The sequence below is a fragment of the Phocoena sinus genome, chromosome 14 (genome assembly GCF_008692025.1).
Source record: "Phocoena sinus isolate mPhoSin1 chromosome 14, mPhoSin1.pri, whole genome shotgun sequence".
In the NCBI taxonomy this organism is placed as follows: domain Eukaryota; kingdom Metazoa; phylum Chordata; class Mammalia; order Artiodactyla; family Phocoenidae; genus Phocoena; species Phocoena sinus.
In genome coordinates, this window is record NC_045776.1 from 73,330,040 (window position 1) to 73,345,636 (window position 15,597).

Consider the following 15,597-nt stretch of genomic DNA (forward strand, 5'->3'; position numbering starts at 1 on the left):
CAACCCAGAGTGTCCTCCTCAAAGGCACGTTGAAAACCCCAGGTTTACTGAATTGTGGTCAAATAGTCTGTCAGAGTACCTGGCCTCCCAAGCTTCCTGCCCAGGCCCCTGGCTGCAGACTGCCTCCCTGCCCTGGTCGGGCTTCATGAGCTGTGGCTGGAAGACGATTGACAGCATCTTTTGGGACTGCTTGATTTGGACCTGGCCCTATAAGGCCCAGCCCCATTTCCCTGACTGACAAATTTGAAAACTGAGAGACTTGGGCTGTTTTTAAGGAGGCACAGTAGCATGCTTCTCTCTGGATCTTTCTCTGTGAGTGAGGTTTTACCCCACCTGCCCAGGCCTAGGTTCTCTCTTCAGACCAGAAATAGCACCGTAATGGCTGATGCTCTCCTGGCTAACAGATGTAGCATGCACCCTGACGGAATGCGGGTCAGGCATGAGCTTGTGCCACCACCTGCCTTTCCGATGCTCTGTGTGGTCTGACAGGCGGTGGCTGAGATGGGGCTGGGGGATGTCTAGGGGTGAGGTGCTGCGGAAGACTGCATCGGCTGCCAGGGCCTGGCTGTGGTTGAGCTGCAGCACTGACGTGGTGGGCCCCTCCCCCAGGTCCAGGAATCCGTGGCCAGCTGCTTGCCGCCCCTCGTCCCCGCCATCAAGGAGGACGCTGGAGGGATGATCCAGAGGCTGATGCAGCAGCTGCTGGAGTCAGACAAGTACGCTGAGCGCAAAGGGGCTGCTTACGGGCTGGCAGGCCTGGTAAAGGGCCTGGGCATCCTGTCGCTGAAGCAGCAGGAGATGATGGCTGCGCTGACTGATGCCATCCAGGACAAGAAGAACTTCCGCCGCCGAGAGGGTGAGTGTCTCCAAGCTCGGTGCCGCCCAGCGTGGGAGGTCATTCCCCATGGCTGCCAGAGGAGGGAATCTGGCTTTTCCTCCCCTGCTGAAGGCTGGCGTTTGTGTGTGTGCTGCAGCGGGGGCAGCTGTCTGTGAGCCATTCCATCCCATCCTTGCTGATGCGGCCCGGACTTCCCTTTTTTCTAACTCAGCAACACCCTCAGCTGAGAGAGGCTTGCCATTCTAGCTGTTAGTGCTCACCTCCTTTCTGCTCAGGGGAGGCAGAGGGGCTGCTCCCTCACGGGGCAGCCACTTTAGTCCCACAGCTGCCCTGAGTGTTTCCAGAGGGTGAGGAGGTGGTGGGGAGCTTGTCCTGTGGCTGCCTTGAGAGGACATCCTGTTCCCAGCCGTCCTGCCTTCTCCCCCAGGAGCGCTCTTTGCCTTCGAGATGCTCTGCACCATGCTGGGGAAGCTCTTCGAGCCGTACGTGGTTCATGTGCTGCCCCATCTGCTGCTGTGCTTCGGGGATGGGAACCAGTACGTGCGTGAGGTAAGTCCTGAGGCTGCACTTGGGAATGGCTGGCAGTGGTTCGAGGCCCCTGCTGCTGGCAAGCCCTCTGCCCGCATCTTGGACACTGGTTACTGGTACGGACTCCTCTGGTTCCCAGTGAAGTACTGAAGCCCTGTTAGGTGAGAAACCATGTTTCTCCTGCTCAGCTGTCTCTGCGGGCCTGGGCACAGGGTCTGACGCAGTAGACCCCCCAGTGAGCGTTGGTCACCAGGAGAACCCTGGGTCCAGCATCAGGCCTTGACCCTTGCGTAGCCGAGGAGGCCCCTGAACATCTTTTCTCCTCCCTTGAGGCTGCAGATGACTGTGCCAAGGCTGTGATGAGCAACCTGAGTGCTCATGGGGTGAAGCTGGTGCTCCCCTCCTTATTGGCTGCCCTGGAGGAGGAATCCTGGAGGACCAAAGCCGGTAAGGCCACTCCCTCCCTCCCTCAACTTCCTGTTCTGAAAACTGCTCCCCAGCCCAGGGATGAAGCCAAGACTGGTTAGGCAGCTCATTCCTTTATTAGTTTGTTGCTTTCTTGCAAAGAACAGGCCTCTCACAGGAGCCACAGACCTAAGTCAGGAAATCGCAGAGCTTTAAGGCTTGTCTGTGGCTGGGTCTGTGATTTTAAAGCCTTTCCCCCTCACCATTAAACCGCCTTTTTTTTTTTTTTTAAAGAATCAAATTTTATTTTTGGTGGCGTTGGGTCTTTGTTGCTGCACGTGGGCTTTCTCTAGTTGTGGCAAGCGGGGGCTATTCTTCATTGCAGTGCGTGGGCTTCTCACGCAGTGGCTTCTCTTGTTGTGGAGCACGGGCTCTAGGTGCGTGGGCTTCAGTAGTTGTGGCATGCGGGCTCAGTAGTTGTGGCTCGTGAGCTCTAGAGCGCAGGCTCAGTAGTCATGGCACACGGGGCGGGCTTAGTTGCTCCGCGGCATGTGGGACCTTCCCGGATCAGAGGTTGAACCCGTGTCCCCTGCGTTGGCAGGCAGATTCTTTTTTTTTTTTTTGGCAGGCAGATTCTTAACCACTGCGCCACCAGGGAAGTCCCGAAAGCCCTTTTTAAAAAATGTAATCTTATTTGGAATCCTAATTTGTAAAACAGAGTTGCTCAGGTTTGGGGAGGGTCAGCATCGGGGCTTCCTCCTCAGTCCTTCAGGCTTCCCCCTACATCTTGAAAAATCACAATCTTAATCAGTCTCCTCATTTGTGGATGAGGAGACTGAGGCCAGAGAAATTCAGTGAATTGACCTTGGATCACTGTCAGCTCTAAGCCAGGTCTGGCCACTCTCCCCAATACTGCCCAGCCTCTCGCCCAGGCTCAGCAGGCCTCAGGAGCATTTTGCTCGCTTGACTGGAGCCCGGCCCTATGCCCTCTTCCCGGGACTGCTGGAGCAGTCTGCAGAGGAGCAGGCCGCGTGTCCCTTGCCCGGGCAGCCAGCCTAGGCGACTTGCCAACCTGTGCTCAGTGATTTCATGCTGGGCGTGTGTCTGCCATCTGCAGGGTCGGTGGAATTGCTTGGGGCGATGGCGTACTGTGCTCCTAAGCAGCTGTCGTCCTGCCTACCCAACATCGTGCCCAAGCTCACAGAGGTGCTCACCGACTCCCACGTCAAAGTGCAGAAGGCCGGACAGCAGGCGCTCAGGCAAATTGGCTCCGTCATCAGGAACCCGGAGATCCTAGGTACGCCTCTCCCATGAGGGCACTGGCCCCGGTTCCTCCTCCTATCCCTGGACACTGCAGGGACATGCACCCATTCAGCTTAGGCCCTCTGAGGACAGATATGTTCACATTGAGGTAACCTCTAAATTTGGGGGAACCCTTTTCCTACGATAATAAGTGGAAAGTAGTTTGGAAGTGGTCTGTTTTCCTGTTGGTCTGGAGCAGTCATTGACTGCTCAGGTAGGGAAACTGAGTTGTTGGCCCAGAAATAGCTTGACTCTAAGGGAGCCTTGAGGTCAACAGATAAATGACAAGCTCTGGACCACGTCTGCATCATCCAAAGTGTTAGGTTTTGGGGAACTTTTCTATTCCCTCTCATTCCAGGAGGCCTGTGATAGAGGGAAGGTTAGGGAGCTTACTTTTTAGTGTGGTTATTTCTTGAGTAATTAGGGAAAGATTGATTTCTAGAAACAAACCCCAGCCAGCTACCTTGACCAGTACTGTACTTGTTAATTTTTAAGCTTCAGCATAGAACATCGATACCCATTCAGTGCCTTTCAGCCTGAGTATTTCCAGACTTGTTTTCATTCAGAAAATGATGGGTTTTTGTTTTTGTTTTTTAAGGGATGAATAGGTAGATGTGGATTTTGTTGTTGTTTACAATGTCCAACACCCCTGGGGATTTCTAAGGCCCAGAATAGTCTCATCTCTATCAAATGAATGCCTTCATTTTCAGAATCCAGCCTGGGGCCTTTTTTTTTTTTTAATTGACTAGTTTGTATAATGTAAAATTCACTTCTCAAAAATGTACAACTTAGTGGTTTTTAGCATATTCACAAAATTATGTAAGTATCACCGCTGTTTAGTTCCGGGGCATTTTCATCATCTCAGAAAGGAACCCCACACCCACCCATTAGCATTCACTCCTCATTTCCCCTCCTACCTCTAGCCCCTGACAACCACTAATCTATTTTCTGTCTCTGAGTTTGCCTATTCTGGACACTTCACATAAATGGCATCATACAGTGTGTGGCCTTTTATGTCTAGCTTCTTGCATTTAGCATTATGTTTTCAGGGTTCATCCACACTGTAGCATGTATCAGTACTTCTTTCCTTTTATGGCCCAATAATGTATCCCATGAATGAGTATACCACATTTTGTTTATCCATTCATCAATTGGTAGATGTTTGGGTCGTTTCCACTTTTTGGCTATTAATCTTGCTATGAACGTCTGTATCCAGGTTTTTTTTTTTTCCCTGTAGGCATGATTTCAGTTCTCTTGGTTAGATACCTAGGAATGGAATCGCTGGGTCATGTGGTAACTGTTTACCTTTTTGAGGAAGTGCTAGACTGTTACCCCACGCGGCTGTACCATTTTGACATTCCCGGCAGCAGTGTATGCGAGTTCCAGTTGCCACCTCTGTTATTGTCTGTCTTTTTGGTTACAGCCATCCTAGTGGGTGTGAAGTGGCATCTCATTGTGGTTTTGATTTGCATTTCCCTAATGACTAATGATGTGGAACATGTTTTCATGTGCTTATTTTTCATTTGCATATCTTCTTTGGAAAACTGTTCAAATCCTTTGCCCATTTTTTAACTGGGTTATTAGGGGTTTTTTTTGTTGTTTTTCTGTTGTTTTTTTTTTGGTCTGTGTGCTTGGCTTGCGTGATCTTAGTCGCCTGACCAGGGATTGAACATGGGTCCTGGCAGTGAAAGCACCGAGTCCTAACCACTGGACCGCCAGGGAATTCCCTTAAAAGTCTTGACCAGCATGTGTCTTTGTAGTTGTTGAATTCCCTGGGTTTGTGGAAAAGATAACCTAGGTATTCCTCTTGGAATTCCTTCTGCTGGGCTGATGGTGCTGAACTTTTGAGAGCTTGTTGTACCTGGGCTTAGCTGCTCTGAGTATTGTGTGCTTCACTCCCACCACTGGTTCAGGGGCCTTTGGTGTCTCCAAACAGTTTTTTCACAAAACCACTTTGGGTTGCTGCTTCCAGAATAAGATCCATGTTGTCCAAGTAGCTCTCCCACGGAGGCCCAGCACTGAGGCTGCAGCTCAGTGCCATTGAAGCTAGCCCACAGGTGCCCCACCAGACCACAACTGTGCAGTGCAAAGGGGTGATGGCTGCCGTCCCCACACCGCTTCCTCTTGGGGAGCAAGAATAGAATTGCTCTTTGCAGACAGGCTGGCTTCCTCAGTTGGCGATTCGCGGGGCTCTAGGGAGGGGTGACCTTGGACTCCCTTCTCTTTTGGCTCCCTCGAGTGCTGGGGATCCAGCAGATTTGCCACACCATAGACTTGTACAAAGCAGCCTCTCTCTTGTTTGGACATGCAGCCATTGCCCCAGTCCTGCTGGATGCCCTGACGGACCCCTCTCGGAAGACCCAGAAGTGCTTACAGACCTTGCTGGATACCAAGTTTGTCCACTTCATTGATGCCCCGTCCCTGGCCCTCATCATGCCCATTGTCCAGAGAGCCTTCCAGGACCGTTCCACGGACACACGGAAGATGGCAGCCCAGATCATTGGCAACATGTACTCCCTGACAGACCAGAAGGTATCAGCCTATCTGGGGCTCGTACAGGACAGATCAATGGATGCTGGTTTAGGGCACAGAGTCCCTACTGACAGTAGACACAGGAGAGCTATGAGCATTTGACCCCTGATTTTATTTGCGGGGAGAAATGGACCATTTCGGGGTGGAGGGTAGAAATCTAGGCTCTCTGGGCATCTTCCAGAACATAGCGATACAAGTCCTTACTAGCTCAGACCCCAGGTGAGGCCTGTCCCACTGGGCTCCTTTTATAGATTGACAGGGAGGAAAGGTCCAGCCTTGCCTTTGACGACCTTTCAGGAGTGTTGGGAAACCGGCTGCTGCTTTGACTGTTTGCGGTGTTTTCTTGTTGAAAGCATTTGCTTCTATAAGCCTCTCAGAGGAAATTAGCCTAGTTTGGGAGATTGACTTTGTTTACTTGCTCCTAGGGGCTTGGATGTGTGATTTCACTACCACAGCTCTGCTTTGCATGCTGAGGCTATGGGCACAAGAGATAAAGTGGGAAAGTTAGTCAATCCTAGGAAATTTGGGATAGTTGGAAAACCAAAAAATTTTATCCATAGCCCTCCAAAAGCTAAAATAATTATTGTTAATGTTTTTAAATTACATGTAAAAAAATGATATTTCCAAACAGATGTATTTCCAAGTTATAGCAAGTTATTCATAAAGCTGAGTTTTTAATAGTTATGTAATATTCCAACGAGTTTATATATCATAACTTATATAATTCTATTGTTGGTCATACAGTGTCCAGGGTTTTTTGCTATTTTAAATGATGCTGCAGTGAACATAAGGCATTTTCTATATTTAAAACTGTTTCTGAAAGCTGAATGCCGTATCAAGAGACATAAACCTTTTAAGGTGAAGAGAGTGAAAAGATGATAATGCAATTCTGAAAGGAGTGCCAAAAGAATTTCCTAGATTCCCGAGTCTGGGCAGCCCTTGGTCCCAGGAGGAGGAAGAGCATTGAACTGCATCTGGGGGCTCACTCAACCTCTTGAGGATGGGCCTGGGGTCCCTCGTAGGTTTCCCTGAGCAATCACACGGGCCTTCAAGGAACCGGTGGGAGTGATGGGGGTTCTTTGCCAGTGACAAGCACCCCTGTGAGCGCTCCTAGTCAGCAGAATGGTGTGGTCAGGGTCCACCGTGAAGCAGGGCTGGAGAAAGCCGGAATTGGGCCTCCCGTGAGCCACCTCTTCTGTTATTGCAGGACTTGGCTCCTTACCTGCCAAGCGTGACGCCTGGTCTGAAAGCTTCTCTTTTGGACCCTGTACCTGAGGTGAGTCTGGGAGGAGAGGGGGCAGGAGCTCGTTATTTTAGCCCAGTCCCAGAAAATTGATTCCTAAGAATTCCTTGTAAGCTGCATTTGCGTCTGTCTGGTAAAGGGAAGGAGACCCTAGGGCACTCCGCCTTGCTCCTGCATGGTCACCTGGTCTTGAGCCACATCTCCTCACCATCCCTGCTGTTGGTTACCTGACAGGTGCGGACGGTGTCTGCAAAGGCTCTTGGAGCCATGGTGAAGGGCATGGGGGAGTCATGCTTTGAGGACTTGCTGCCGTGGCTGATGGAGACACTGACCTATGAGCAGAGCTCTGTGGATCGCTCAGGCGCTGCGCAGGGTGAGGCAGGGCGGGCCCAGGGGCCAGACCGGGAGTGCCCTCTGGGGACCCTTAGATCTGATGGGCTCATTCTGTCCTTTTCTTGCAGGGTTGGCCGAGGTCATGGCTGGCTTGGGGGTTGAGAAGTTGGAGAAGCTGATGCCAGAAATTGTGGCTACAGCCAGCAAAGTGGACATTGCACCCCACGTCCGAGATGGCTATATCATGATGTTCAACTACCTGCCCATCACCTTCGGGGACAAGTTCACTCCTTATGTGGGACCCATCATCCCCTGTATCCTCAAAGTAGGCACCAGCGACAATGCTGAGGATAGAATTACTGAGGAGGGCAGGACACATGCGCTCTCCCAGAGAGCTAGGGCTCCCCGTCAATTGGGGCTGGGTGGCAGGAGTCCTCATCCTGCTCTTCAGGGAGTCCCGTTTCCTCTTAGGTTTGGGTGCCTAGGGGGAGGCAGTTCTGGCTGACCCACCCTCTGTGTGCACAGGCTCTTGCTGATGAGAACGAGTTTGTGCGTGATACTGCTCTGCGTGCGGGCCAGCGGGTCATCTCCATGTACGCCGAGACGGCCATAGCCCTGCTGCTGCCCCAGCTGGAACAAGGCCTCTTTGACGACCTCTGGAGAATAAGGTGAGAACTCAGGCGGAAAGAGCCAGTGGCCATAGTTCTGTGTTTGGGGAACTGAGAAATGAAAAGCAAAATGTTGCAAAAAACTCTCAATTTTTCCAGACCCTCTCTTTTAACCATTTTGTAACTCCAGTATCCCATAGCAGTGTCTTCAATTCTAATTCTCTTCTAAAAAATTTTCTCTATTCAGTCCTTCAGTTTGTGTCAAAATTTTAAATGTGAATGCTTTTTAATCTGAAAATTCTACTTCTAGGATTTTTTGCAAGGACATATTTAGTCAAGTGCTTAAAGATGTATTTAGAAGGATGTTTGTTGCGGTATTGTTTATCATTTGAAAAACTGAAGGTAGGTTTACAAAAGTCATCGCATATCCACACCATGAACTTTGATTTGGCCATTACAAAGAATGGCATAAGGACTATGTCAGCTGACACAGAAAGCTCCTCGACCTGTTGTTGATGGAAAGGTGCAGGCCGTGGCCTGGTGTATGTGGTGCAGGCCCACTTCACACATGGTATGTGTGGGAGTGTGATGTGTACAAGGGTGTCACTGGAGTGTCAGAGTGGTTGCCTGGGTGCTGGGAGTCTGGGTGATTGTTTACACTCTCTTTATATTTTTTTTGTATTGTTTGAATTTTCAGTTTCAATATGATATTTCTGTAATCATTAAAAACAATAAATCTGGGCTTCCCTGGTGGCGCAGTGGTTGAGAGTCCGCCTGCCAATGCAGGGGACATGGGTTCGTGCCCCGGTCTGGGAAGATCCCACATGCTGCGGGGTGGCTGGGCCCGTGAGCCATGGCCGCCGAGCCTGCGCGTCCGGAGCCTGTGCTCCGCAACGGGAGAGGCCACAGCAGTGAGAGGCCCGCGTACCGCCAAAAAAACAACAACAATAAATCTGATTTAATTTGAAGAGAAACAAAAGTTTATCCTTCTAGGCCTCTCCTTATGTCTGTAGTTCTGATGATCCACATTCCTGGTTTCTTGTTAATACTTCCCTCTGTGCTCTCTTCTCTCTTTTTAATAACTTTATTATAGAAATTTTTATATCTGCTTTTAAAAAATGTCTGTCCTTTTTTATTATTAAAGTAATGTTCATTAGTAGATAACTTGGAAGGAACATATGTGGGAGACTATAAAGAAATGAGTATCGTCTGTGACCTCTCCTGTTCTAAGAGAACCGCCATGAGTGTTTGGGTACATTTCCTTCTGTTCTCTTTTCTGTGCAGTGGCTTGGTTGTGCACTGAGACATCCTCCTGTGACTGTGTGACTCTGTTCTTGGCCTCCTCAGGTTCAGCTCTGTTCAGCTCCTTGGGGATCTCCTGTTCCACATCTCAGGAGTCACAGGGAAGATGACCACAGAAACTGCCTCTGAAGATGATAACTTCGGAACTGCCCAGTCCAACAAGGTGTGTGCCTTATTTTGATTTTCCTCCCTCTGCTAATGGTAGGGAGACTCCCTGGCACCCACACTGTGGAGGCTTCACCACCTCGTGTTCTCTGCTTGTTTCCACTGTTGCAGGCAATCATCACTGCCCTGGGGGTAGATCGGCGGAACCGGGTGTTAGCAGGCCTGTACATGGGCCGCTCTGACACCCAGCTGGTTGTGCGGCAAGCATCCCTGCACGTCTGGAAGATTGTGGTCTCCAATACCCCCCGCACCTTGCGTGAGATCCTGCCCACCCTCTTTGGGCTCCTGTTGGGTTTCCTGGCCAGCACGTGTGCAGATAAGAGAACGGTAAGTTTCGCAGGCCTTGCTTCTGACCAAGCAGCCCCTGATGCCTCTGATGCCTGCAGAGGATGGGAGAGTCCCTAGGGTCCCCTGTCTAACACGGGAGCATTTATTTATTTACTTAGTTATTCAACAAATATTTATCATCTACTATGTGCTAAGCAGGGGCCCAAGACCTGGGGAGATAGTGGAGAAGAAAGGCAGCCTCGTGGAGCTACAGTCTGGTAGAGGAGATGAATGTTAATCAGATAATCACAAAAGCAGATGGAAAATGCAACTATGGCAAGTGCTATGTGGCACTGCTAATGCTTATAACAGGTCAACCAGCTGGGGGTCAGGGAAGCCTTCTCAGAAGAAGTGATGCTTGAAGATGAACAATGAGTGAGCATTAATGGGTGGGGAGGTGATGAAAGACTGTTCCAGACCAAGGGACTAGTGCTTGAGATACCAGGATGGGATGTGCACAAGCCATGAGGTGGGCGGGAATGCGGCCAACAGTAGGGGCTGAATGAAGGCCGGTGCAGCTGGAGGAGAGGCCCACCAGGGCTGATGATCGCTTCTGCCAGTCCTCTTTGGCCCACTCCCAACCCCCATCCCTGGCAAGCAGATGTATATTTGGCTCTGAAGAAGGGTTTGCATGAGGCCTCAGGGGAGATGGGTTTTTTTCCTTAAAGTGTTTATCCCAAATTCAGGGTCCCCTTTCCTGGGCAAGAGCATGAGGGTTAAGTGACTTCTAGGCCCCAGTTTTTGATCCAGGGAAATCAGCCCTTGACTGGGCAGCACATGATGAGTTTCTTGGTCATATATAAGGTGCCAGCTTTTGCTTTAGGTTGTGTAGGTGTGTGTGACACAGAGAGATCATTTTATTTTGTCATGTTTTGCAAGCACCATGGGGGCTCTGCAGGGGTAAGAGCATTTGGGAAAGTTAAGTCTGGCTCGGATAAAGTCTGGGAGGTTCCAGGGCCCTCATTCTGGAGCTGTGCATGGGGTGCCCTGGGGTTTGCAGGGAGTCGATGTCCTGACTTGAGCTCTGCCGACAGATTGCAGCCAGGACACTGGGAGATCTTGTCCGGAAGTTAGGGGAGAAAATCCTACCTGAGATCATCCCTATCCTTGAGGAAGGCCTGAGGTCTCGGAAGAGTGACGAGAGGCAGGGAGTGTGCATTGGGCTGAGCGAGATCATGAAGTCCACCAGCCGGGACGCCGTGAGTATCTCCACAGGGCCCTGCGGGTCCTGCACCTGACTTAGAGGGCCATGGAGGTTACAGGACAAACTGCACCACTAGCGACACTTCACCCTCAGGGACATGCGAACCTCGCTCCAGAGGGCATTGCTGGCAGCGGGGTGCCGGCAGGGCCGCAGTGCATTGGAATTTCCCTCTCAGCTTTCCCATCAGTTTTACAGGCTATAAGACCTAAGCAATTTAGAGGCCTGGAGTAGCTTTTGGAGATTGGAGATAGTCTTTCCCTCACCACTCCTGAGGTTGCTCCAGAGTAATCCTTTTGTGTCACTACATCAGTTCAGTTAACACGTGTGGTGCACTTAGCGGAGAAAGGAGGTGTGCGTGTGTGAGTGGTGGAGGGGGGCGGAGAGCAGGAGGGTGTGCTCGTTCTCAGAGGGAGCAGAGTAGATGAGAGTGAGTACCCAGTGGGTGGAAACGCATTGTCTCCAGCAATGAGACTGTTTCCATAGCAGCTACATTCAAGAGGGTTGGAGTCCTTTTCACTGACCCTACTTTTCTACGGTAATTGATCCTCCAAACATTGATCCTCCCCAACATGGGGAGTAGGTTGAGAGTAGGCATAGAGCTCTCGATTGGGATGAAAGCACCAAAGCAATGAATGGGTGGCGGGTCAGAAGTTCGAGCACGTAGCCAATTGCTCAGCCTGAAAAGCCTCGTCTGATTTACAGGATTCTTCTCCTCCTGTGTGTATCAGTATACGTATTACATTTGGGGTTTTATATTTGCATTTTTCAAAGAATAAAGGTAAATTCTGTCACCAAAAGAGCTGTGATTCATTAAATAGTAAGTGCCCCAAAGGCTGAGGCCTTGCTGGTGGCCATATTCATATTCAGTCCTTAGATTCATAGGGGGCGTTGCTTTGGTGGAATTGGTTGCAGAGGCAACAGAGCTGTCATTGGCCCCGTTGCAGGCGCAAAGACTTCATAAGGAAGCAAGGTTTTTTCAATTTCAATTTTTATTTTATTTTTATTTATTTATTTATTTATTTATTTATGGTTGTGCAGGGTCTTTGTTGCTGCGCCTGGGCTTTCTCTAGTTGCGTCGAGCGGGGGCTACTCTTCGTTGCGGTGCGCAGGCTTCTCACTGCAGTGATAAGCTTCTCTTGTTGTGGAGCACAGGTTCTAGGCATGCGGGCTTCAGTAGTTGTGGCTCGCGGGCTCTAGAGCGCAGGCTCAGTAGTTGTGGCACGTGGGCTTAGCTGCTCTGCGGCATGTGGGATCTTCCTGGACCAGGGCTCAAACCCGTGTCCCCTGCATTGGCAGGTGGATTCTTAACCACTGTGCCACCAGGGAAGTCCCAGGGAGCAAGTATTTGAGTTGAGACTTGAAGAAGGACTTGGAGTTTCCTATGAAGATGAGCAAAAGAGTCTGGGGAGTGGAGGCCACATCACTAGGGTCCTTGACATGAGAAGGAGTCTGAAGTTCCTGTAGGAGACCAGAGTATTTGGAGAACTTGCCGGAAAAAATCAGGCTATTAATTATTAAGTCTGGTGAAGGCTCCTTGTGAGTAGATTACACAGCCTCTCTGCTTTTTCATACTTGTGCATTTCCACAGAAACCATCTAAGTTAAAAAAAAAAAAGTCAAGCCCAGGGAGCAGCGGTGACCTGGCTGGGCCAGAGGTCCTCACCGCTCCCCTGCTGATTTCCTCTCCCTCTGCCACGTCGGGTTCAGTACACCTGTACCGTTGCAGGTGCTGTATTTCTCCGAGTCCCTTGTGCCCACGGCAAGGAAGGCCTTGTGTGACCCGCTGGAGGAGGTCAGAGAGGCGGCGGCCAAGACCTTTGAGCAGCTGCACTCCACCATCGGCCACCAGGCTCTGGAGGACATCCTCCCGTTTTTACTGAAGCAGCTGGTGAGTAGCTCTGCCCCACACCTACCAGTCGGGCTTTTACCATCTCTGTAGAGGCAACAGGCGGGGGGCTGATTCTGCCAAGGCAGCCGCAGTGTGGGCCCCAGAGGGAGTGGGTGCACAGGATGGGATTTGGCTCTGTGCTTCTCCTTTGACAGTCAGTCCATGTGGGTGCAGAGGGAGGAGGGGAGGAGACTGGAGAAGGACGTTGGCGCCGGCCGGTCCAAGATAGCGGAGGTGGAGACAAGAGCCGGCTCCTGAACATTGCCCCCATTGCCTCTCTGCAGGATGATGAGGAGGTGTCAGAATTTGCCTTGGATGGTCTGAAGCAAGTGATGGCCATCAAGAGCCGTGTGGTGTTGCCCTACCTCGTGCCCAAGGTAAGTCCCAACACGTGGCAACCCTCTGGCCCAGAAGCCACAGCCACATCACTGTTCCCCGCGCCTGCGTGAAGGCCAGCTCTGAACTCAGATGCTGGGAGAGGCTGGTGACTCTTGTAGTGGGATGGGATCTCCCAGAGCTTAGCACCGCGGCCAGCACGGGGCAGCACCCACTGAGTTGCTGTTAATCATTCCGCAGCTGACGACCCCACCTGTCAATACCCGGGTGCTGGCTTTCCTTTCGTCTGTGGCAGGTGACGCCCTGACCCGTCATCTTGGCGTGATCCTCCCGGCGGTCATGTTGGCCCTGAAGGAGAAGCTGGGGACTCCAGCTGAGCAGCTGGTGAGTGTCACAGTCACTCCTGCAGGCTCTCTAACCCTGCCCCATCCTGTCCTGTCCTGGAGGAGCTGTGCTCAGCCGAGGCATCCCCTGTGGTTTTAGGAGATGGCCAACTGTCAGGCTGTGATCCTCTCGGTAGAGGATGACACCGGGCACCGGATCATCATCGAGGATCTGTTGGAAGCCACCCGCAGCCCTGAAGTGGGCATGAGGCAGGCTGCTGCCATCATCCTCAACATCTATTGTTCCCGCTCAAAGGTGGACTACACTAGCCACCTGCGGAGCCTGGTCTCAGGCCTGATCCGCCTCTTCAACGACTCCAGCCCTGTGGTTCTGGAGGAGAGCTGGGATGCCCTGAATGCCATCACCAAGGTGAGGAGCTGTGGACCCCACAGCCAGCTTCTGGTTGTGGACAATTCCAGGCGCTTATAAGACTAGACTCCTAAGACACCCCATGTACCTGTCACCTAGCTTCAGCATCTGTCGATTCGTGGGCAGTCTTATCTATATTCCCACCCACACCTTTCCGCCTGCTATATTATTTTGAAACAGCCTTGAGAGGGCTTTACCTAGAACTCTGACATCCTCTCTGCTTTTTCCCGGCTTCCCACAGAAACTGGATGCTGGCAACCAGCTGGCACTAATTGAGGAACTACACAAAGAAATCCGGCTCATAGGGAATGAGAGCAAAGGCGAACACGTGCCAGGGTTCTGCCTTCCAAAGAAGGTAAGCCAGAGCCTGTGCAGGGTGTGGCAGGCATGCGGTCTTCCTCCGCCTTCCCCTTGGGTCCCAGGAGGTGGGGCCGCTGGAGCAGCCCGTGTATTAATCTGGCTTAGTGCTCTAGGTGCCATTCTGCACCTTCACAGGCAGCGTGCTTCTTCCCTGTGGTGACCCCTTGGGGACAGGGTTCATCATCTTCGGTTTAAGTGGTGGAAGCCACCTCAGACAGAGTGAGTGACAGCAGTGCAGGTACCCTGTGTGGTAGGCCTGCTGGGACTCTGCTCTTCTTGTCACTGTCAAGACTGTTCCCCAGCCAGCACCATCTCAGGCTGTGACCCTGGCAGCCTGAATCGATCTCTCATGGAGTTGAAGAGAGGATGGCTAACAGGAGCTCCTTGCTTCAGGTGGGAGACACCTGGGCCCAGAACCTTTGAGATTTGACTCTCAGGTGTGGTTCTCTTGTCAGGGAGTAACCTCCATCCTTCCAGTGTTGCGGGAGGGCGTCCTGACTGGCAGCCCAGAACAGAAAGAGGAAGCAGCCAAAGCTTTAGGCCTGGTGATCCGCCTGACCTCAGCTGACGCCCTGAGACCCTCCGTGGTCAGCATCACTGGCCCTCTGATTCGCATCCTGGGGGACCGGTTCAGCTGGAACGTGAAGGCGGCTCTGCTCGAGACACTCAGCCTTTTGCTGGCCAAGGTGAGCGACTGATGAGTTCACGCTCTCAGTCCATTCAGGCCTTAGAGAATGGATTTGTGTGTAGGACGCTGGCACGCGGTGTCCCGTGGAGGCGGGGTGACAGCTTATCATGGGGAATCGGCAGAGCAGAGGGAGTTAAGACTTTGGAGTCAAGACGCACTGCACATGGTCAATTCCAGGTCCGCCACTTGGTAGCTGTGTGGCCAGAATGACCTTGGGAAAGTTATGCAGCCTCTGAGCCTGTTTCCTCACCTGTGTTTTGAGAGTACTAGGACTGCTTGCCTCTCGAAGGGCGGTGTGACACAGGGCTCAGATAAAATAACATCAGGCACGAGGCCTGACACATTCTAAGCACTCGACACACCAGTGCATGTTAATTGCTATTATTTATAAATGGGTCAAAGGACAAAATCCAGGGCCATGTAAATACAGTTAAAACCTTGTTCAAAAACATTTCCCTTCTTTATGACTGCCTCATAAATGAGGTGAAAAGAATCTGAGGAGAGAATGAAAAGGAAGTCTGAGAGCAACTGCAGTTAACTTCAGTTTTTGCCCAAAGTGTCAGAAGCAAAGATTGAACACATTAACTGTTTCTGATGTTTTATAGTGTAATAATTAAGCCCTTTGGATTTAAAAAAGCATAAACAGCCAAGATTTGTTGTTGTTAAAAAAAAAAATTCTTACTTGAGGTTTGGGAACAAAAGCTTAAGATTTGTAGCTTTTTCCTTTTGGGAGAAAAGTGTGGGGAGCAACTTCCCAGATAAAAAATGGGATCGTGAGCATCAGCC

At 51.1% G+C, this 15,597-nt stretch overlaps 1 protein-coding gene across 2 annotated transcripts in view; it reads left to right on the forward strand.

Moving 5' to 3' along the window:
• GCN1 (GCN1 activator of EIF2AK4) overlaps positions 1-15,597 on the forward strand; it is a 66,658-nt gene that overhangs the window by 33,846 nt on the left and 17,215 nt on the right. For both annotated transcript variants that reach the window (XM_032602652.1, XM_032602651.1), the window contains exons 34-51: positions 610-856; positions 1,266-1,387; positions 1,699-1,813; positions 2,889-3,068; positions 5,385-5,605; positions 6,813-6,881; positions 7,083-7,221; positions 7,310-7,506; positions 7,707-7,849; positions 9,137-9,254; positions 9,368-9,583; positions 10,618-10,782; positions 12,513-12,674; positions 12,959-13,051; positions 13,251-13,394; positions 13,494-13,763; positions 14,005-14,118; positions 14,579-14,809. In XM_032602652.1, coding sequence (XP_032458543.1) covers positions 610-856; positions 1,266-1,387; positions 1,699-1,813; positions 2,889-3,068; positions 5,385-5,605; positions 6,813-6,881; positions 7,083-7,221; positions 7,310-7,506; positions 7,707-7,849; positions 9,137-9,254; positions 9,368-9,583; positions 10,618-10,782; positions 12,513-12,674; positions 12,959-13,051; positions 13,251-13,394; positions 13,494-13,763; positions 14,005-14,118; positions 14,579-14,809 — 2,946 coding nt within the window. The remainder of the gene's footprint in view (positions 1-609; positions 857-1,265; positions 1,388-1,698; positions 1,814-2,888; positions 3,069-5,384; positions 5,606-6,812; positions 6,882-7,082; positions 7,222-7,309; positions 7,507-7,706; positions 7,850-9,136; positions 9,255-9,367; positions 9,584-10,617; positions 10,783-12,512; positions 12,675-12,958; positions 13,052-13,250; positions 13,395-13,493; positions 13,764-14,004; positions 14,119-14,578; positions 14,810-15,597) is intronic.